This window comes from Cricetulus griseus, chromosome 2, assembly GCF_003668045.3.
Source record: "Cricetulus griseus strain 17A/GY chromosome 2, alternate assembly CriGri-PICRH-1.0, whole genome shotgun sequence".
Classification (NCBI taxonomy): domain Eukaryota; kingdom Metazoa; phylum Chordata; class Mammalia; order Rodentia; family Cricetidae; genus Cricetulus; species Cricetulus griseus.
Window position 1 is genome coordinate 411,185,688 of NC_048595.1, and position 24,870 is coordinate 411,210,557.

General features: G+C 38.9%; 1 protein-coding gene across 3 annotated transcripts in view; it reads right to left on the reverse strand.

Annotated features, from left to right (window-relative positions):
• The window catches only part of Satb2 (SATB homeobox 2), a 167,611-nt gene that overhangs the window by 58,660 nt on the left and 84,081 nt on the right, over positions 1–24,870 (reverse strand). For all 3 annotated transcript variants that reach the window (XM_035440955.1, XM_027396913.2, XM_035440954.1), the window contains exon 7: positions 10,363–10,835. In XM_035440955.1, the coding sequence (XP_035296846.1) occupies positions 10,363–10,835 (473 nt within the window). The remainder of the gene's footprint in view (positions 1–10,362; positions 10,836–24,870) is intronic.

Below are 24,870 nucleotides of genomic sequence, written 5' to 3' on the forward strand. Positions count from 1 at the left end.
ACAAAGCTTGGCCATGGCACGTGACATATCGGAATATACTATACATGTAACATAAGATAAATGGGCATGGAAGAACATTCTTAAAGCCAAAAAAGCCTGTGCTCTCTTAAGTACAGCACCCGTCAAAGCCATAGGTGCCCATGCCCAATAGCAAGACATTCAAAGCCCTGTCTGCCATTTTAGCCTCAAAGCCTACACAATGGCAGACATATTTCATGAACAGTCCCATGTCACTCTTCCTTACCCTTCGCTCCATCCTGTCTTTAGGAAGTGATATACAACTACAACAGGACTATGCGAGCACATTCAAAGCCAAAACTTTCAAAACACATTAGCACCAAATAGCAAAAGCAGAGGAACGAACAGTTTCTCTTTGGAAACACTTTGTCAGTGATGCACTCAGTTCTGGGAACAGACAGGACTTTGACAAACACCGTCAGGCCCCATGACTGTCTCACTAATAACGTTCTGGGCCCTGGCTAGCCCTCATTTCCATGAATGTTCTATGAAACATCCATTGGTAATCTGCTCCCCGCACTTACTAGTTTGGCTATGATATCACAACATTAGCAAGATTGGTGCTTTCCAAACACAGAACAAAACAAAAAGTACACTTACTGATTATTTCCATTGCAAGTATATCAGATGCTTCTAAATAAAAGCAAAGCATAGTAGTAGCACCAGCTGTCTTGACACACCGCAGTATTGTGTTCTTTCCTGCTGTGTAAGACTTACATTTTAACTCCTGTTACCTCCAGGGTCAAAAGCACCCGTTCTCACCTACTTCATCTGAGACTATGACACTTACACACCACAGTAGAATTGCTGGTTTGAAAATGTGTTTACTGCTTGTACCAACTTGAGGAAGGGATTGTGTCTTCCATATACTACTGTATGATATCAGAAATGATTGAGAATGAAGCAGTTATGATATGAACTCTGAACTCAGGCTTCCTGGATTGATAGCTGGACTCTAATTAGACAAGGATCAATTGCTCTCCCTAGGGCAGATTTCCTCACCTGTAAAACTGAGGGAATCCTACTCCCTTACAAGGTTCTCTACAGCACTAATATGAGTACAGATGTGAACCAAGAGCTCTGCAAATGCTTAGCATCACTTCTAAATACATTAAAAAAATAGCTGTAAAATGTGAACATGAGTAGAACATGTTGGAATACTGTTCTTATTTTAAATTTGAAGCTTTGACTATTAAAAGTATGTCAGCTATATTTTGCTAAATGTTTTCTCAGATATAAGGCAAAATATGAATGACTTTTAGGAATGGGGTAATCAGATTATTTGGGAAAATATAAAGAAGGATAATAACTATATAAAGTGGGATGACTATATGAGTTTTTCAGATAAGCAGAAAATAAGATAGTAATTGTTGCTGGGCATGATGACACAAGCCTGTAATTCTAGAACTTGAAAGGTAAAGACAGGAGGATGATGAGTTCAAGGCCATGGACAGATACCTAGCATGTTCATGGGTAGCCTGTGAGCTACAGGAGACCCTGTCTCAAAAGCAGAAACTACCAAGATATTAATTGTATACTTCAGAAAAGTAAGGTAACTCTTTTCCTATGTAACATTGAAATGATTTAGAATAACCTCAAGCACTATCATTATTTAAACTTGGATCAAACTTATTAGTGGATCATAAAGCTAATTTTATAGATCAAAACCAACCTTTATAATGAACTGGAAATCCAAAAATTAGAAAATACCAGAGTGGTTCAATTATAAGAACGAATATGATTTTATAAGGTCTTTTTTAATTTTTCATGAAAATTTTGCTTTAGCAATACACAGAGCTAGAGATAAGTATGATGTGTGCACAAGCATGCGTCTCTCAGCCATGATTTACAAAGTACTGCAGATGGGCATGGTAGTGGCCATGGAAGTTCAGAAGTAGATGCCATTGACTATAGTGATCATTTTTGGCTAAAAAATTATAGAGAGATGGAAATTGCTTGGAAATTTCCAACTGATTTCAAATGAATACAGTTATATCTATGCTGCAGCATTTCTGGGCTGTAAATGATCATGCACTGTATTTGAACAAACATGCACTTAACTCCTAACCAACTGAACCTCAATTCAATTCAATCAGTAGCCATTGAAGGAACACACCCTGAATACACTGTTTTAATGCTTATTTCCTGAACAATGATGAAATGTGTAAGCAATGAGGACTAGAGCTAGTGTTCTCATTGCCTCGGTGAGATTTTTACAAAACTTTAAAAATGACATACTTGCAACTTTAAAGATTAGGTAGAGAATATAACAAGGGATGCTTGCAACAGACAACAGAAATTGAGCCCCCCCCCCCAAGACATCGTCAACAATGGCAGAAACAAATATTGAAGATGAAGATCCCCTCTTTGTGTGAAATAAGTGGACCAGTCCTTGGTAGACAATGTTGAAAATGACTTACAAAATTATCACCAAAACAGAATCTTCTATTTCCTAGTCACAGAAAATTTGAATTTTCTATAATGAATCTAGGAACTAACTTGCCAGGACATTGGTCAGAGGTAGGAGGAACAGACAGTACAGATGCCATCATGTTGGCATACTCTGATTCTGTTTTGTGAATGAGGGAGGAAACCAAATCTTTCCATCTTCTGTTACCTATATTTTCTATTTCAGGTGGACTGGAGGGAGGGGTTGAACTATTTCCAATCAACCTCCCCTTTACTGAAGGCACAGACAAAGCAAGCTCTGAGCCTGTGCATTTAGTCCTTGACCTAACCAATCCATGCTTCTTGGCTGAGGTTGCTCAAAAGGTGCTAATTGACAATATTCTTTATATGTATGGGAGGTGCTAAAGTAAGATTTCTATCTAGAGAGGCCCCCCACACACCATCCAATAACTCCGAGACACTGTTATCTTGGGAGATATTAATATTATTACAATCTTTCAATCTGAGAATTCAAGCCAGTGATTTTGAAATGAAAGACTATTTTATGAAGTAAGCAAGACCATCTCTCCCTACTTTATTAATTTAATGTTCTGAAATCAAAAGAGGGCATATTATTTACTTTAAAACTCAATAACATGTTCATGCCTGACCTGCAGCATTTTACACTGACAGTCTACCATTCAGGAGTGGACTTCCTTTTTCTCACATGTGTCCTTGTTATTTTATAACCAGCTCACTGGACCATGGAGTCAAGAAGACCTTACATTTACATTGTGGTCCTTGACTTGCAAAGAGCCTGGATCTCTACTAGATAGCTGAGAAATAATCATGACTGACACTGTCAGCTGACAACGAATATGAATATCTTGGAGGTAAAGTTTTGTACAAATATAAACTGCAATGTATAATTAAATTATGCCCATCTCCAGATAACAATATGTGTAGATCAAACAGTGAAATGAAAAGACAGTTTTTGCCTCTTCCAAAAGTGATTCGTACTTAGACTCCTGAGAATCTGTAGCTAAGATTTCCCTTTAGTCGTCACATATCTCAATCTGACTGTGCTGCTTCAAATCCTAATGTTTAACAAGTTCTTAGAAAATTTAACCCTAACAGTTTGGGGCCTGCATATATTCCAAACACTGAGTAAACAAAGCTTAAATCAAAACCCATGCCATTTCAGACATCGACGTTTGCATTTTCAGCAGCTGGCCTTCCTGCCAAATTTTCTGATACATCATTCAATCTAATTTTCCAATCTGCTGAAAACATTCTCCAGTTGCTGAGTGACTTCATAAATTGTATTTATGACCCTGGTCTTAAGTTTCTTCAAATGATGTGGCTTTGATGAGTAAACTGCAGATTTTTTTTCCCTGCAAAGTCTCATAAAAAAAATAAAAATAATAAGTAGTCAAATGAGGACAGGTCAATCAAACGAGTCCCCACAGGATTTGGGGAGTCCTGTTCTCTATCAGGGCATATACACTGCTTCTCCAGTGAGACCTCTGATAAACGTCCGTGAATTTTCACTAAACTGAAGTAGCAGGACACCGAATCAGAAACCCATCTAAAGGACCAAATGTATTTCACATGTCTACTCTTCTACCACCAAAAATATGTTCCCAAGGGTCAGTTCAGCAAGTCTTACCTCATCCTCTCTGCTGGAGGAAAAGAAAATGGACAAGGAAAGCTACATGAACAACAAACCTAAGGAAAATCTCACTCCCAAGAGGTGCAAATGTCCTATTGCTGACTCCTTGTGTAGGGGTGTCCCTGTGTTCTACTGCCAATGTAAAGGGAAGAAGAGAGAGGATGTGAGGGTCACCCCCAGTTTCCCTTCTCTGGCATCCTGTTCACATGTGGCAGTGCATCCGTTCCACTGGATTTACCCTCGTTTGGATCAAAGCTTCCTCTACTTCATTTAACAGATTTGCTCAGACGGAAGGTCTCAGAGGAGAAGCAAGGTTAGTAAATGGGGACTTCTGAACATATGAATATGTAGGTCATTGGATTTTTAAATAAATTAGCGAATAGTTTATCTATTAAGTAAAAGTCACTGTACATATTTTATGAAACATTACTTCTTATAGGTCAGTGGACACCAGTAATATTAAGTCTTAAAACACTGCACAAGCTTTTCATCTCACATAAGCCCCTGATCAATGTTTTCAAGTTTACACTTAAAGAAAGAAAATAGAATGCTAAAATTAGGACTCACAATCATATTTAACTTACTTTATGTGTACAGACCTAATGAGAGAAAGGTGCCAACTTAAGATGAATTCAGGATACAGACACAGAAGAAAACATGAGCAAAAATCAAAACCTGACAGAAATTTCTATTCAACAGGCACCACCTGGACCTCTTACAGAGCACTGGAGAGGGGCAGGGCCAAGGAGCAGAGCTGCTGGGGCCTCCTAGTACCACTGTGTCACAGCTCAAGGTAGGTAGTAAGGCTGATTTTTACTCCAGGCAACAGTGGAAGAACTCTTAAAGCCTGGAATCCCATTTCTCACCTGAATCTCCTACTCATATTCACAGTCTCTCTTTCCTAATTTCAATCTCCACTCCCGCCACCCACAATTCAATATCCATAAGTCAGAATCAATAATTCTATTTTCCATTCAGTAAACTGAAGAGTTACCAGTCTTCATGTTTAAAATAACTACGATGAGTTTTCAAAACCCAGCAGTAGACACAGCCACACTAGCCTCCTACCACACATGGCAGTTGTTTTGTGAAATGAATGGGCATCATTCTGATGATGCTATGCTCTACTCAAACTCCGGCTTGCATGGCATGACTGGATGTCAGTTACACGGAAATAGCATGGATCTGTAAGCCTGAGATAAAGATTCCTACACAAGAGGCTTGTCAACAAAAGGCTTCTAAGCAAGAGTGGTGGGGGACAATGAAGGGAAAAATAAAACCCAGGCCATGTTGGAGCTTCAACCAGATTATACAGAAAGCTCTGGAGCGTCAGAGAAAGCTCTTCTTCAAGGGATGGGGCAGTGGGCTGTCATGTTGTGGTTCCTGCCACACAGCAGCAAAGCTTTTACAGCTCTCTGCCAACATCTAGTAACCTCAGGACAGGCCTTCAAATGTACAACCCACACCAGACATACAGGCATGATTGTGGGGCATCACAAACAAAGCAAGGGTATTTCCCTGTCTCTGTGGGCCTACAGAGACCACAAGAGAAAGCACTTGAAGTACACAGGTAAGAAAACAGCTTTCATTGCCATCTCACTTAGATTCCTTAGGCTATAAGACAGCACGGCAAGCAGGACTAACCACTTCTTCTAAACAACAGGTACAGGTGCAATGCTATGACATATACTGTGTCCAGAACTAGATCAGCCTATGCCATACTGGAGAGTTCACATCCTGGCACTAGTGAAATAAATATGCCAAGTCCCCTTGCAGAACATGAACTCAACTTGTATATTTAGTTTATATGACACATGTTGTTGATGAACAAGATGAAAAATGTAAAAATATTAACACACACAAAAAAAAAAAAAAACAGTAAAAGAAGATTGCAAGGAGGTTATCCATTTCCCAAACCAGAAGCCTTATGACACAAAATGAGGAGCTACCAGACAGATGCATAAGTGACTCTGAAAGACTTAGGTATCAAAATTAAAATGTATTAAAACCCAGTAGGGGTGCGAGTGGGCAAGGGACACAGAAAGACAGTGGGGAGGGGAACAATGGGAACAAATAATAGGAATATAACCACATTTATGCATGAAAATGCCATGATAAATTTTATCACTATGTATTAACCTAAAAAGTAAATTTAAAAAAAAATCTTGAAAATATAGTCCCTAATGATGTCATTTTACATAATTGGATGGTAAATGGATCAGCCATCTAAGGTAATGAATAGTCTCTTTCAATAACATACAGTTTTCAAAGACCATTTACTGTAAGCATGAAGTTTTAAGTCTTAAAGGCAGGCAGACAAGGTTTTCGTGTTTATATTCTTGTTGGACTGGTGAGTGTTTGCAGATAAGTTTAGTATCTGCACACCTACATGTGCACAAACTAGTCAGACTTCTTGCTCAATCTTTAAGCAGAAATCTGGGGACACAAACTGTCATGTGACACACCACTTTTTATTGGCATTAATAACAGATGAGTCCTGGAGAGGACAATTAGTTCTGTGAAATACTCAGGCACATGAGAATATGCTATATATCAAGAGATCAACTAAGGATAATACCTGCAGATGCCTATCAAAAATGAGTGGTGCTGGCTCCATACAACCAAAAAGTTAACATGTTTTCTAGAAAAAAAAGATTAATATACCATTAACCATTTTTTCCATAGGAATTTTACCTGGCAAGTTACAATATCACCCAGAAATGTTTGATCCCAGTCAAAAAAGCCTCACCATTTGGAAAATCCATGGCTGGTTTCATGGGGTATACTAAACCATATTTCCCTTTTAACAATACAGCTGGTTAGACCAGCTGCCCATTTGTGCTATTAGTGACTGCAGAACACACAGCAAAAACAATCTGCCTGCTGACCTCCTGCTCAAGTTCAAACTATGTCATTCTGTCAATACCATCTACCTTGATTAGGCTGGGCTTATATACAACAGGTTATGATCCCAGAGGGATGAAAAGCTTTCCCAAATTAAAAGCAGAATTCAAAAAGGAAATACTCATACATTCCTATGTAGTTTCCATTTGATATCCTCAAGGCTGGCCCATGAACTCAAGCTCATGTTGATTGAAAGTGAATGTTTCTTTCTGGGTGTAGCCATCTTACAAATTCAATAGCAAGAGGAAAATAATAAAACATGTCCTGTGCTTCAATTATACCTTTTTATAACCTGGCACTTCAAACTTGGTAATGCCAAAGAAAAATCTTTAATCCATAAGAAGATACATAAAACATTCCTCAGAAGAAGACAGACCTCCAGGAGTCTAGTGCCCTGACACAGCATAGCCTCTCACCAAAACTGTCTGTGGTCTTGACTCATTGTGCATCTTCTCCCATGCTCTGTGCTGTTTGGGTAGAATGTATACTGCATTCCACCTCAAAAATCCAAAGTAGTACAATCATGCTTTCAATTTTATCCTTAGCCAAAAAGAGCTATGCATATAACTAGGCAATAAAATGTTGGCTAGGCATGAAATGTCTATTCATGAGCACAGATGATAGAATAAAGAACATACTCAGAGAAATGCAGAAGATACATGTAGCCCTCCACTTTGAATTTTCAGTAGTGGGCAACAGATTTTCTCCAAAGGACCAGAGCCTTAGACAACTCCAGTCTAGGTAATACGAATACACAAATGCTGTCTGAGTCTTTTAAGTCACAAGAAGATGCATGGAGTATGTGTGGGTGTCCCTGGATGCATTTTAGAGGTGATGGGAATAGGCTCTACTATTAATAGGGTGTATAAGGCAGCTACATGGAGCACAAGGTGCCACCTCTCCTGTCCTTCTACATAACTAACACACAAATATGAAACACCAGCAGCCCTAGGGCCTCTTCTTTGCTCCCAGCTTGCAAGTGCCCAACCATAATCAATGACCCCATTGCTGCTTCATGTTGCTAAATCTGACCTGAAGCTACAAACTACCTCCCATCTTAAGTTGACACCTATCACATTCAAGCTGTCCCTTGACCTCTAGCTGCCTTTTTAATATTCAGTTTTGAAAAAACAATAAGCTTCTGCATCCTGAGCACTTAATCACCCCTTAATCCCATAGTATTGCTCCTGTCCTCACCACTGTAATGAACCTACTCTCTGAAATTTGAGAAGGACATCTCCCAACCAACTGACATCATGCCAAATCTTGTGGCATAATGTCAAGCCTCTCTTTCTCCATATATCTTAACTCTCCACCCATGTATGAGTCCTCTAGAGCAGTGGTTCTCAACCTTCCTAATGGGGCCACCCTTTAATACAGTTCCTCATGTTATGGTCACCCCAAGCATAAAATTATTTCACTGCTACTTCATAACTGTAATTTTTCTACTGGTCATGAATTGTAAGGAAAATATTTGATATGTAGGATATCTGATAGGGGACCCTAGGGGGTCACAACCCACAGGTTGAGAAATCCATGTTCTAGAGTCTCTTCCCTCCTGCTGTCATCTCCCTGTTACTCCATGACCACCGATACACTCTTCTGGCATTTCCTCCATATTCCTGGTCCCAAAGGTGGAAGTGGCTACTACCTGTATTAGTTACTTTTCTCCTTCTGTGATAAATCTCATGACAAAAGCAAATTAAGGAGGAGTCTATTGGCTTGCAAGCCCACAATGGCAGGAAAGGTGTGGGAACTGGCAGGAGCAGGAAGATATATATTTTCATGGACACACGGATGAGCAGAGGCAGAAAAACAGGAAGATATTGACACTCAAAGTCCATCCTCAGTAACGTATCCTCCCCTCCCCCCGCAAGACTCTGCCTCCTAAGATTCCACAACCTCCCCAAACAGCACCACTCCATGGGAAACTTGAAACTATGATGGTTTCTTATCAAACTGTCACATCACATTACCTTTCCCTTCCCTAGTTTAAATCCCGGGCTCTGTAACACTTCCAATCTCTTAGTCTATCCTTACCCACTGTTTTAGTGCCAAACTTAGAGTTCCAATGTTCATTGCCAATCTCTGTAAGAAATCTGCAGTGCGTCAAAGTAAAAACAACTAGATCCCAAACAATCACTGTGGCCTTTCTCAGCCAATCTGCAGTGTATCTCTTGATGCTTCTCACAACTATACCTTTACTTGGAGTCATCAGTCAGTTCCCCAAGGCTAAGCCTTTTTACCCATTGGTTCCTCATAACGCAGTACAAGTGGTTTGCAGAATGTACCCCTCCACCCTGAGCCTGAAACATCAGCACCACCTCAGACCTTGTAAGAAATAAAATTCTCTAGGCCTAAATCAGAAACTCTGGGATGAGCTCTGAAATTCTTATTTTAATACCACTCCATTCTGGTGTACTTTTGAAGCACAAATGGGGGAAAAAAATCTTTCAAATGAGCTCACTCAGTAAGACAACCTATGTGTGAAGGAACTGTTCGCCTCTATCATGCAAAATTATAGCTGCATGTAATTCTTTTGAAACATTCAAAATATAAGTAAGTATATGTTACTATCTCAAATCTGACTTGCACATTTTGAAAGGTTTATAGAAATGCTTTTGTAACGTTCAAAAAAAAAAAAGATTTAAAAACAAGCTATTTGAGCATCCATAAGTAGTATTACAACTAGTCTCAAGTATTTTTTAAATGGTAGAAGAGATGATCAGAAAATTCCTGATCAAGTGTCCATCCAGGGAAACACAGATGGTAAGGATGAGGGCACAATATACACAGACACCCCGCCATTTAGTGGTAAGATTCTGGGATCTGAGCTGGATGGTAGTGTCTCAGGTATTTGTTACATTATTGAAATTAATTCATTAAGACCTTGTAGGGATGAGTGGTGACATTGTATCACGAGAGAAGAATATTATCAAATTATGTATGCCCTGAAATTCATATTTTTCTGTATAGCATGTATGCCATGTAGGTATGACGTATAAAAGGGAGTGTCTATGCATGCGGAGGCCAGAGGTTGACATTGCAGTCTGCCCTATGGATCTCCACTCTAGGGTCTCTTTGCTAACAGATTGGATAGATTTGCTGGCCAGAGAGTTCCAAATTCTCCCTGCCACCTCTCCCATGCTAGGCTTAAAGATGTGTGTGCCCAGTGGCTAGCGCCCAGTGGCCAGCTTTTACACGGATGCTGGGGATCTGGACTTAGGTCCTAATGCTTGAACAGAAAGCATCTCCTGAACCATCTCCTCATCTCCATAAAACATTCTGAAGAGATTATTAAGAAATGAAGACATGTCACATTTCTTCCCTAAGATTCTGGGAGCTTAGCTGGAGAATGGTGAGAATGGTGTTAACTGTACCTGTGTGCGGTTGAATGCCACTCTTGCAAATACAGCTTGGGACACACTGGCCCTCTTCAGCTCATCTCTAACTTGCTGGTAGATATCAGGAGAGACTTCCACAGAGGAGTTGGTTGGCTCTGGCTTCACTGCTCTGGGGATGGGTGGATGGTTCAAGAACTGCTGGTTGATGGCTTGAGGATGCTGGTGAGCCAGGAGCCGGCTTACGGCTATCTGTTGGTTTATCAGATGGGCCATGGCTATTTGCTGCCTGACAAGCTGTGGACTGAGCTGGGGTGAGAGAAGACCAGGGCTCATGATGGGCTGTAATGCGGGCACTTGGTTTCGGATTGGAGTACTATGGTGGATTTGGCTATGAGGAGACTGTTCGTTGGTTTTCCCCAGGGATGCCAGCTGGTTCATATTTGGTAAATGCATTGGACGCTGGCCCAGAACACAATAGTCTGAAAGGTTTTCTCGCTCCACTCTTTCCACTGTTGAGAGATAAAACCAAAATTCACCATTATTTTCATGATTATAATATATTGCTAATATATAGAGTACTGAACTTCTGTGTATCTGGTACACTAATGATACTAATATTTTTAATAAAGTCCAAAGAGCTTCAAAGACAGAGTGAGCTATTCTTACCATAAAAAATTAATTTAACCATTATACTAACAGACTTTTTTCATAAAAAATATGAAAGTGAAGATCTTTGCCATTGTAGCTTGTTCAAATTTGTAAAAAGTAAGCATTTCCTAGACTAGTCAAAACAAAAAACCAGCAGCCAAACCAATTCTAAAGCCCCAGACATTTCTACACCCTGTGTTCACCCACAACAATGTTAGCAATAAAATACCCACTGCTCTAATCTATAGTTTATGGCTAACAGCATAGTTCACAGTTATCAGGAAAATGGCTAGGGCAATGTCACTGCTGAGCAATGTTGGGAATGCACCAGGAATATAGTTTAGCTGGTAGAGGTAGCTAAACTATATTTGATAGCCAGTGCTGCAACAGTGATGGAAACGTTTGTCAACATGCCTACCGTATACCCATTATCTCCTCAGTTGTTATCTTCTTTTGGAAATGGATATTTTAATAATCCCAGGATTAATTACATCACCTTGATTGGTCACTAAATAAGATTCTTTCCTGCTCCAGGTTATCTATCTATTTATTGCAAATTACTAAAGATTTAAAGAAAAAAATTTGAAGGAGTAAAGGTAGAGAATGCCTCACAGATATTCAAGTCAAGTGACAGGACCAGTCCTGGGGACAGGGGTGAGAATCATAGTTCACCTAAGCTCAGTGAGGCTGGAGAGATCACTCTGCAGTTAAGAGCACTGGTGCTCTTCCAGCAGACCTGGGTTCAATTCCCAGCACTACTGTACTTTATTACCTAAAACAAAGTTTTGTTTGAAGAAAACACCAGAGACTGAAGCAACTCGGTCATTGCTAGTGTTAAGAGTTTGTTTGTAGGTACCACCTTGAAAATGTGTTTGAAAGAAAATTCCCATCAGCCTTAGTAAGTAAACCTTACTTAGGATTTCAAATATTAGGTATAATTATACAAAAATCTTTTAAAGAAGCTGGGTGTGGAAGTGCAGAAGGAGATCGATATAAGTTTAAGGCTACCCTGATCTACACAGCAAGTTTCAAGACAGCACCCCCACAAACAAACAAAAAACCATTACAGATAAATTCAACAGGCACTGTTTGGGATGGTTACATGCTAGAAGTCAAAACTATTTACTTGCAAGAAAGCCATTTTAAGATTTATTTTCATTATCTTTAATTGTGTATATATAGGTGGGTATGTGCCTGTGAGCTCAGATACATATAGAAGTCAAAGGAGCCTGGCAGTAGTGGCGCATGCCTTGAATCCCAGCACTCCAGAGGTAGAGGCAGGCGGATCTCTGTGAGTTCAAGATCAACCTGGTCTACAAGAGCTAGTTCCAGGACAGCCTCCAAAGCCACAGAGAAACCCTGTCTCAAGAAAACAAAACAAACAAACAAAAAAAGAAGTCAAAAGCACCACCATATCCTGTAAAGTTACAAACAGTCCACAGCCTGACATGGGTTCTGGCAATAGAACATGGGACCTCTCAACTAACCATTGAGCCATTTCTCTGATCCCAAGAAAAACTGTTCCAAATAACTGGGTTTTTTTTTAATCATTAAAGTAGCATTTGTAGATTGATATATAACTAATACTGAAACAATTCAATGTAAGAAGTAAGTAAAAGAACATAGAGACTCAAAGAATTTAGATAGAAATGACGATTGCTGGTAAACAGAGACATGAGGAATCTAAATAAAATCAATCAAGTGTAAAAGTGGAAGAAAGTGGGGTTTTATCTCTCTAAATTAATACCTTATATAATATGACTTTAAAAATATATGTGGAGGTAAATTAATATATCAAAATGTAAGTGGGTATTTGGTCATGTTATTCCATGTCTAAAAGTTTTGTGTATTCCCAGAGCTTCTTGGAGGAAGCAGGGTGACCAGACTATCTTAGGATCATATTTACATATAGTACTTTTTCTAAAGAACCAAACTTCTGTTCAACTTTCCTTGAACTCCCAAATAAGTCAAAAGTTTACTTCAAGCTTCTTTCATTTCTAACTTAATCTTTAAACATAATTTCACTTAGTTCACATGTCACCTTTCCCTAGTGAAGTTCAAGGTAAGCAAGTTGTTTTCATCTTCTCTAAAGGCATACGTTTCCCAATCATTGTATTAAACTTTAAAGTACACAGCCTTACATCCAAAGCAAGCAAATGGCTATGAGCCTTCAGATAGGGTAACCCAATAGAGTTACACTGGCAGGAATTACTATTGTGATTTCTTTATTGAAAGAAGACATAAAGACCATGAGCTGCCTCCAGAGTAAAGTCACATGGTCTTAGATAAACATTTGATTCATTGGCTTATTTGTGCTGTTTAATTCAGTCAAAGTCATGATGAATTTAACTTTTAAATTGTTTCTGAGTACTTAATGGACAAACTCTTATCCCCATTTTTCCTACTAAAAACACAGAGAATCACCCTCCTAGAGCTAATTGTCCAAACTTTCAGAACTTTTCTTTTTCAAAGACTAACTACACTTGAATGAGTTTACTGTTCTGTGATATGTCTATATGATATCTTTAATTAAAAAAAATTATATATCAAGTTATAATTATGCATATAAATATATGTAAATTAAATGTAAATAAGAGATCAATAAAACCTATAGGAGTTTGTGTGATGAGTCAAAGTAATAAGTCCATATTGCTGTAGCACCTATCTTTAAGATAATAGCACCTATCTTTAAGAATCCCGGGTTCTGCAGCCATGTGTGGTGGCACATGCCTTTAATCCTAGCACTCAGGAGGCAGAAGCAGGCTGATCTCTGATGTCAAGGCCATCCTGGTCTACAGAGTGAGTTCCTTGACAATTAGAGAACTGCAGAATGCAGCCAGGGATATCCCTCTTTAGATAGTATTATAACCATGTCAGAAGCATCACAAAAGCCTCAGCATTGGTTTCTACCCAAGAACACAGAAAGATACTCTTCTCCAGAGTTTATCCTCATTATGAACAAAAGACACATACCCCCAAATATCACTTTGTTCCAAGCAACTGCACCATATAACCAGAAAATATAGCCAAGAATTGACCATAAATTTTTTTAAAGAAACTGATTGAGTCTAATGTTTAAAGCTATATTGAGGAAAAGACTCCACTTTTAACTGGCTGGGAACTTCAACAGTTTTCTAGCTCTATGGTACAGTTGCTTGGAATAAAGTAATAACACAATAAATTTGTGATATACATATATATTAGAGTATTAGAAAAAATTTAAGTACATGTTACATATACAGAATATATGTACACACACACACACACACACACACACACACACACACACACACACACACACACATATATATATATATATATATATGGAGAGGGGGAAAGGAGAGCATAAGGACTTATATGCCAATATTCTGTCGACTTTTATTGACAGAATTTACTGAAATTTTAAGCCAAATCCTTCCAGATGTTGGAACTGAGGTATGGAATAATGGTCACAAGCAGTAGCTTCAAAGCCACAGCCAGATTTGGATCCTATCACAGAAGTTTGACAGGTGTGTGACCCCTTCCCCATACCTTAGCTGTTCATATCTAATGTCTCCTCCCATGAAGGATGGCGATGAAGACTGAATAGGCTAATGCCTCTCATCATCTACACACATCCACTGACAGATACACAGTTCAGGCCTATGGGTTGGCAGCTACTCGAGTGAAATCCTTCAGTACACACAGCACATTGGGAGATGGTTAGAAATGGTCATGGGTACGGAATCAGAACAGTTCTTACGTATATCAAGATTCTAATGATTTGTAAGTAGCCTAAGTTCAGGGATCACTATGCCACGTCATCTCTGCTTTGATGTGTCTGTAAAAGCACAAGAGGCTTTTTACATGGAGAAACTTCTAGAATATCTGGCCCATGAATTTTTCTTTAAGCCATTAGGATGCTTATGCAAATGTGAAGAGATTAGCATGAGTGAGTGTTAATGGATTCCTTAATAAGATAACACTCTAGTATTCCCCAGAACCTCGGTTGGAAACCCTGGATAAAAGACCATAAGGAAAATAACAAACTGACAAACAAACAGAACCTCTCAATGCCTCTTACAGCCCTCAGAAGCTCTCTGCAAGTGATTCCACAGAGATGAGACAGTTTGTCTTGGGCACCCTTGGTAGGAAGGTTGACAACCAAATCAACAATCTCAAGTTGCTACCCAAACCATGAGGATTAAACAGAGAAAACAAAAACAGGACTGCTTTGGCTTCTAAACCTTTACCCCTACTCAATCACCTCAAGCCCCAGTAGCAATATTATAGATCATGATCTTGTTAAAATCAGAAGTTAGAAAACTTGTTTAAGATCAAATAGCTGTTCAAATATTTAGGAATATTCCAAATAATTAGAGCTATTGGCTCTAGCATATGCAGAATAAACAAGTCATGGAGATGATAAAAACTAGTTTTTCTTTTTGTTGTGTTGGGTTTTGTTGGGTTTTTTTCCCCATTTTCTTTGCTTAATTGTCTGAATATTTCACACAGGTTTTTTGTTTTGTTTTGGCTGATTTCTTTTTTTTCTCATTTAATTATTAGATTTATTGACTTGGAGGAGAGCAAGGCATACATGTGGAGGTCAGAGGACAACTTGTAGGAGTCAGTTCTCTCCTTCTACCTTGTAGATCCTCAAGACCAATCTCAGATTGTCAGGCTTGGCAACAAGTGCCCTTATCCACTGAACCATATTGCTGGCCCCTTAATAGGTTTCTTTTAGAAACAAGGCACAGACATTTTCCTGTCTGTAAAACCAATGCAACTCTTAAAAAGTGTGTTAGTGTCTCGGGTACCAACAAGCCCTGCCATCTCCGTCATAGCTTAGGCACAATGTACATCTAAATCCTATCACTGTTTAATCCCCACAACTGTGCAAGCCAGATATAAACAACTCTTGCTTGTTGAGGAAGCTGAAGCTCAGAAAACCCAAAAGTAGAAAGGAGAGTGAAATTGAAAAGTGATCTAGGTCTGGTGCCTGTGGTCTGCTGCTGAAGCTACACTGCCCAAGCTGGCCCACACTCATTACTAGTTCTAGGGTTAGAATCAGGGCTAATCAACTTCCTTCGGCAAATCCTGCTTTTGGCGGTGTATACAAGTGTGCACACAATGCTTGTGACAAGTATTTGCACATGTGACTTGGTGGCTGGGTGAGTTGTGTAAGTAGTGATGTTTCCACAATGTGCTATGTAAACCCTTCCTGAAAGAGTTAGTCAATTAAAAACAAAATGGTGAAACCAATAGCTGAATTAGCTAATCACTAATGAATTATTATTCATGTTTTCTTCTTTGCTTCAGTTCAGATGAAAATATTTATTAGTCAATTATTGTGGGCCAAGAATTATGCAGGTCCCTAATACACAATACCAAATAATTTTAACTTAAGGAAAAACCCCCACCTGTATCTTTGCTTCTGATAAATTAACCACTCGGTGCACACAGGTGGACTTAGAACCTTTGCCTATGACCGAAAGTGTCTTTCTATTTAATAACAAAAAAAACCCTCCTGTCAATGTCTACCTTGCCAATTCATTAGTAATTCACATATTCATTGGTAATACATAATCATAAAACCCTCTTCTTTCATTTTCTTGCAAGCTGAAGACTTTTGTGCCAATATAAACTTGGAATCCTACCTGATCAATGAGGGATGGGAGTGACCCAGGGAGAGAAGAAGCAAGTACCAATAGTAAATTTTTTATAGAGAAAATGTTTAGTTGAAGCAACCAACAATAAATTAAATGTACTATATACACATGACACGGTAACAAACACTCTAAGGTGCAGACAATCACAGTGAATTCATATAAGACTGAACTTCATGAAGTTGGCAATCAGGCAACATTTTGATCCTCCAAAAATGACAATTCTGTGTGGTTAAATTTCTATTTATTTTGGCTCCTCTCTCTGAGCTGGAATACACATTAACAACTCTACTGTCCCCCTGAACTCTTGCTGTATTTAGTTCTTTTGAAAATGTAAACATAACAAAATAAAACAGCATTCCCATGGGCCAATATCGAATATGCCCATTTATGAAGTATTTCTGATTTATTATCTCTAGGTCAATAACTGTAAATAAAAGTCAATTTATTATTTGGAAGCCAGTTTCAGCTAATGCAACACAGACAAACACAAAAAGGCCTCCATCTATCAAATACAAATCCCACAACATCGAAACTAACAACCAGAGGAAAAAGCTCACTAGATATAATTAAAGAAAATATTTAGGAGTCTGAAAGAGCCAAAGGGCAAAGCCAAGTAGGGGTTGGGGGAGGGGGACTATGTCTTGTGGGACAACCAAGCCTACAGATTTTTATTTTCTTTCTCTAAATTTGTTGTAGAGAATTTGTCTCTGGGTTGGGAATTTGCTTGCAAAGTCTCTGCCTAAAGCAAGACATTCAGAGCCAACTTGTTAACTCCCAATAAAACGGCCCCATAAGCAAGGAGTAGCAGCCAGCATTGTGATAATACCATTTGCTGGATTTTCTTAGGTGTATTTTCCACTTATTACCAACTTCCTTTCCCTATCATATTCAGCTCTATAGAACACACACATCTACTATAAAGCAACTGGAATATGGATGCCTCTATTTCTTTGGCAATGAAAGCTCACAGAGCCCATTAAGCTCCATGGAAAAAGTGAGCACTGTCCACTTGACTGCCACACAGCCCCACTCTCTCCCTGGTGACACAACTGTCCTGGCTCCAAGCAGCTTGATAACCCTGATCATTTCAAATGTCCTGTAAGTACAGATGAAAACTGCTTATATCTGAGGATGCCTATACTTTTGCTTTTTATTTTGATCTAGGCTACAATTTTAAAATAAATTCAACACATGATACAAAAAAGAAAAAGAAAACCACAGGCAGAAGCTTAACATTATTTAGACAGTCTGCCTCTTCCATTTAGAACTTGATGCATGTTAGTTCTTTAATTCAACCTATTGAGAAAGTTAATCAAGGAAACAATCATTCATGATCCACTCTTTAAATAAAAAGACCAGCCTCCCTGACTTGTGAATCATAAATGTTCTAGCCATTACTTTTTGGAAAAATAGTAAACTGGCTGAAAGAAAAAATTTAAAGAGGTATTTTTCTTTAATACAGTATTAGCCTCCTAAGGATACCAATTATATGAATTAAATAACCAAAAATTTCATCTTTTTGTTTTCATTCAACTGAAAGGTTAAGGTAAGAAATAAGGCTGGCTTAATTACTGAACTGAACTGGAATCCAGTTGCAGAGAAGGAGGATTGATGAGCAAAGGGGTCAAGACCAGGCTGGTGAAACCCACAGAAACAGCTGACCTCAGCAAGGGGTTGCTCTTGGTCCCCAGACTGATAGCTGGGAAATCAGCATAGGACAGGAACCTGGGAGTCAGTGAGGAGGCTTTGGAAATCATGGGGCTTTTTGTAGTAGATCAGTACTTATCCCTAGCATAGGTGTGGACTTTGGGAGCCCATTTCACATAGAGGAATACCCTGAGCCAAGACACATGGGGGTGGGCCTAGGCCCTATCCCAAAAGACATGACAGACTCTGAAGACCCCCTATGGAAGGCCTCACCCTCCCTGGGGAGCAGAAAGGTATGGGATGGGTAGGGTATTAGTGGGGGGGCTCAGGGAGGTGTGGAGGGAGAGGGAACTGGGACTGACATGTAAAACAATCTTGTTTCTAATTCAAATAAAAAATGGAAACAATTTAAGCTCATTCATTTTGTGTTAATATTCTTGTATATAAGGCAATTTCCATTTTGTTAGATTGGGTTACTGTTGGAATGCAGAAACTTACTGATTTAGTACGTGTCTTTACTTTACATTTTATTATTTTAATGCAATTGTAATTTTTATTTTTCACATAAAAATATACCATCTGATAATTAAAAAAGAGAAAGAAGGCTGGCTACAATAAAACAAAACTAAGTACATGAATTCAAGTAAGTTAGATTACATTCAATTCTCCTTAGAATGTACAATGCCCTAAATTCAATAGACTGAGGAGAGCACAAAAGGGATGTGTGCCTATGACCTCCTCCTTCTTTACCAGCAAAGTCTTTTCAAAGAGCTTTTTTTTGTCCCAGAAAAAAGATTAGCCTGGACCTGGGACCTGTACTCCAGATAACTCTAGATCAGCTGTTTTCCACCTGTGGGTCACGACTCCTATAGGGTCAAATATCAGATATCCTTACATTATGATTCATAACAGTAACAAAATTATAGTTATGAAGTAGCAATGAGATAATTTATGGTTGGGGTGGTCACAACACCATGAGGAGTTGAGTCTAAGGGTTGCAGCATTAGGAAGGTTGAGAACCACTGCTCTCCGTCCATGGGAATTCCTTGAGGGGTTCAGATAAAGTCAAGATCTTGCAAAAGGCAGAGTGAAGGTCAACACCAGTGGAGCAAGCAGCAAGCTGAAGAACCATTTCCCATGAGGCAGTTGGACTTTAGAGCTGCGATCTCACAGGGCACTTGTAAGAGCTTTCAGCACCTGAGGAGCTCAACGTACTTTTCTTTTGACTTCATGAATCACCCGAGGGAAACCAAGCAGCACTCTTGTGTAATTGATCATGAAACCAAAACAGTCTCTGATTTTCACATGCTGTTTAAAGAGACAACCACACCAGATCTCAAGGAACTGATTATTTCCTTGTCTGGATACAACACACCCTTCTAGACTGCTGCTCCGAATAGCTGCAGCTGTCTTTTAATTCTGATTTTCTGATTTTGTTCTCAGCAGGACAAATGGAATCTGAAACTAAGAAAACTCTCAAACAGCACTGCAAAAGAGACAGCTGAGTCAGAGTGAGGCCTGTTCACTACAAACCTTTAGCCATGACTTCTCAGTTCAACCCTCTGCCACTCCTTCATTGCTCACCACACAGGACCTCCCCAGTATCTTACTGGTGTCCTCACTCAGCCCCCATCATAACTACTGATTCAGAGGCAAGATCCCCAATCCACCACATGGTCAGAGCATCTCATTCTCACCTCCCTCCATCACTAGCCCCTTTTCCTATCACCTCAGGCTCATCCTGGCATTTCTCCCCCAGGCTCTAAAACATATACCCTCCTGTATCTTTCAAGGGTAATTACCATCTGAGCATTAGATCCTGCCTCTCACTGGCTCAGTACTCTTTCTTGTAGGTTTCAATAGTGCTTTAAATGTTCCCTCTGTACTCAAACTTGCCACCTACAAGTGTTTGCTCCTCTCCCCTTCCTAGACACACTTCCTAGTCTCACACTGCTGTAACTCCCTTCAGCAAATCTGCCTTCCCCTTGCCACTCCTTCTACCACCCTTACTGAATGAAGCTTCAGGGTCATCTTCCCTTCATTCCCCTAACTCTTACCTATTCGTAACTCCTGGGCCTATTCCTTCCATAGACTCAACTCCTATTCTGCACCATTGTTCTTTAAATAATGCTCCTTTGAATTCAAGAGAGTCCCAAAACTTGATTGGCAATTACTGCTACCCTTGGCTGCCAAGAGTCAGAAGGTAATTCCCTATTGCTGAAGACATGCACTTCATATATAAAATCCCACAATTTGACCTAAAACCTTTCTCTGACAACTAGCTTTCATGGTATCAGAGGGTACCATTCCAAGGTAGGGAAGCAAGCAAGAGTCCTACCCAGCTGTGATGCCCATGAACCACAACAATGACCAACGTGCACACTACCCTTTCAGGTACAACACTGCCATGTATATCTGGGCAGAACCAACAACTTTCTAATTGGACCCAAGATCTGCTCAAGAAGCAGAAAATCATGTCTGGTACTGGAAACTTAGCCAACTACCTGGAGTTAATGAAGTCATAGGTGGAGAACCTATAACTGTCACTTTACTAAACCAGCATAATTCCTAACATATTTACCCTGGTAGCCATAGACAGAGTAGCTCTCACCCCTCATCAAAGAAAGAAACTCTTCTTTGCAACAGACAGATACCATTGCAGAAAACCAAAAAAAAAAAAAAAAAATGACCAAAGAACAAGTGACCATATGGGTGTACCTCCAGCTGATATATATCTAACAACACAATCCCTGCACCTAAGGCTCAGGGAATATCAAGGAAGAGGCTTGGAAAGGTTGTAAGAAGCAGAGGAATGAGAAATCTGATATAAAATTGTATCTCCTACAAATGTCAGGGAAGCTATTCCCCATGAAGTCTTATCATCATGGCTGCCTTAAAAATAGCTGAACATGAACATTAATAGACAGACTAACATGGAAGAGAGGAAAATCTCCTGTCACCTTGACTCTAGACAAAGAACTATAGACAGTCAAGGAATGCTAAGAGCAGAAGAAATAGTATTGCCTGGGGAAGAGCCCCCAGGTTGATTATCCAATGCCATATGGTTCTCTCTACAATATACATACAAGTGACATTATATAGGCTGAACATGGGTGCTGTGGGTGTGCACATGAGTGTGTGTGCATGTATATAAAATTAGAGAAACAAAGAAAAAGAAGCCATGAATTTGAGAAAGAACAAGAGTGGCTTCATGGGAGGGATTGGAGAAATGAAAGAGAAGGGGGACTATGTGATTATATTTTTATTTCAAAAGTTAAAATATTACTAAAGAAGAAAAAGAAGAAGAAAAAGAGCAAGAAGAAGAATAATGCTCTCTTGGCTCCACTTGATCTATCTAGTCCAAAAAGTGTCTCCACTAATTATTGTCTAGCTCTGTCACTAGGTCACTGTTTCTCAATTTGAGTGGCTCACTGATATTGCTACCTATTTACCCAGTTCTTATCAATGTATGTATGCACTCACTAAATATTTGTTTAATAGCACTGCTCATCTAGTTGCAGCTGCAATTCTTTTAAAAATTCTTTCTTTTTGGCATGGAAGTCCTCTGTAATATTCTCTGTGATAGTCCTATCATTAGCATCATTTCAGGTATATAAGGGAGGTGCTCAAACTTACTTTCCAACATTGGAATACATGCTGCACTATTAACTGCTTTGTATATATTACAGTCCTTTAGAAACCAGGAACTTAGTCTTCTTTCAGATTGTAACTATCCGGGATAGAAGGATGATAGATAGAAGGATGATGGATAGATAGAAAACTGATAGTTAAGGAAATGGAAACCTATCTTTTTAAAATTACATTTTAAACTGATTTAAACAGCAGGTAAGTTTGTTTCTTTTACTCTATCAATTATGTCATTGAGAACAATTATTTATAGTTCTATAGACACTAAGAATAAGCAGCTACCAGCATAGCTAAGATGAGACTCAGGAGATCCAAGGAAGGAATGAACTCACGGGAGCCAAGCACTGAAAGCACTGCTCGAGTATGACTTTTGTGCTTGCTGACACCACCAATACACTTCCGATTGAACTGCCCAGGTGACTAAGAAACACACAGAAGTGATAGGCACAGTGAAAATGCACAAGGCTCTTTTTCTGAAAGCCCCCAAATCAGCACATTGGAAATGGTTGGTTGCAGAAGTGCTGTTTCTATTCTCATGAATCCAATATTTATATAAAATTCAAAGGACTTGATGTTAGCATTACTTTCAAAAAGGCATAATATTGGCTTCCTTGTAAGCCACCTTCGCTTAGACCTGGAGGTGAAAGCAAATTCCTTTCCCAACTCAGAAGAATCAGGTAGACAAAAGTAAGTTCCTTTCACCTCATCAGAGCTAAGCAGCAGCAGAGGCAGGAGTAGGGAGAGCTGATTAAAGGCATTGTCCTGGCCACTGACACCACCGTGGCGAAGCAAGGGCTGTCTTAAAGAAGCAGGTCGGGAGACACTGATTCTCTATTCAGCTCTGAGGCACCACTTTGTAAATGACACAATCATTTTTGGGTACAAGAGGTGCTTTAAATGTGGTAACATTATATCATTTCAGCTATAATGATCATAATTACTTATTTCTTTTAATCACAACCCACTTAACCACTTTAGTACAGAGGACTAGTTCAAGGAGTTTAATTTTCATTCAACATCTAATCTTTGTGTTTACTGAAACCCTTCATGAGCTTTGTTTACTATCTGCTTGCTGGCCTGGACGTTTGATCTTGCAAGAGTAGATTAGACAGGGTCAGATAAAATACTGATTACTAGAATAAACCAGACTCAAGGAAGTTAACACTGGTTTTAAAAATTCTCTTTTCTCCCAGCTTTGCAATATTTTTCAAAATAGGCTTAAATAAACAAATAAAATTAAGAAAACTAGCAATCAGAGTGTTTTGAGCAATGATTAAGAAGAGGAAAGTGATGGGAATGATTTTCAGCCCTAACCAAAATACATGGTTTGGCTAGGTCCATTCATTCTGGTGGTATTATTCTATGACATAAATAATTTTATAATAACCTTCAGTATTTGTATGAACTTTGAATGACCCTTCAATTCTTGAGATGTATTAAATATTGAGAAGAATCCCAGTAAAGATGGTTCATTTTTATTTTAGTAAAAATAGTTCAGATACAGTTATTTGAATTTATTCATCATGAATCAAAACTGACATGAATGCCTTTGTCAATTCATTTCCTCATTGTTCCTATGAATCCTGTGAATGCATGAGAATGGAATTGGTGGTCTGGAGGGGTGGCTCAGCCCTTCAAGGCTAGACTAACAACCAAAAATATAAGAGAATGGAATTTAGGGTAGACTGCAAACACAATTGCACTTGGTTTCACAAAAATTATGGGATAAGAGCATATCTGGAGTTCTAACAAAAATAACAGTTGGATTAAAGGCTAATCATCTTACAAAACAACTATGGGAGTAATATCCATGGAATAAATCCCCAAACCTGAAAATGATTATACAACAGCATGAGTGTGTCTAGGTGGGTATAGGTTACCTCTGCCCATTGCTAATAAACACCTAAACACTGAATGGCTGTTTTCTTCCCTTTTGGATAAAAGTATTTGTTCTTACACAGAGGAGTTGAGTGCTCTTGAAAATCTGGCCCAGATGCAATTAACAGAGTGAGTGGAATGGCAAGTTTTAAAAAGAGGTGCAGACCAAACTAACATGCCACCCACCATCCCGTGTTCCTCGGGAGAAGAAAGTCCTGGGACAAGGTTCATGGCAGGACCTTGCAACCAGAGTATACAAACTGTTTCTCCATCTCTCCTGAAGTAATTGTAATGTTAACTCAAATATGTCTCTGCCAATCTTGATTGTCTTTGAAATTAAGGGAAAAAGGTAAACAGAGCAAGGTCTACTGTGATCACTGGGGAAAATAAAGTCAACAGACTAAGCCAAACCAATTTAGGACTTTTTAAAGAGTAAGTGTAAATAGTTTAGATAGAACAACAACAAATTTAAAAAACGCACATTACAATGTTTACTTCAAAATTTAGACAATTCCATTTGTATATAGCTTTTGCATCTGTTTTTAATGATATCAAATTATTGATTGTTCATTTTTCTCATATTTACTTAAGCATAAACTATAGAATTTGCAATCTGATCTTTTTTTTAATCCTTCCAGTAGACTTTTATTTTTGCCAGGTTTGAGTCCTATTTGACTTTGATCTTCAGAGTATATAATTATTTTACTGTTTATTTATTTCTATGAGAATAGAAAAAAAAAGAGAATTGACCTAGGAGATCTAGATGTGGCAATTTGTAACAGAATCACATAGCTTATGTTTAGGAAATCATGGTTTTGATTAAGAAGCAACCATTTAGTTCCCACTGTTTTATTAAAACAGACATTAGCAGATAATAGGAAACATATTTAACGATGTAGCCTGCATTTTGTTTAGGACATCAGTAAGCTAGTTGCAGATTTCCTTCTGTAGCTAACATAAGCTGTGATGGTAGATGCACACTGGTAACTCAGTGAGAATGGGAAGCGGAGGGCAGGGACGAACAGGCCTCTCAAACCCCTGCCTTCTCAAGAGGAAGCCTAAGATTAAAATCTGG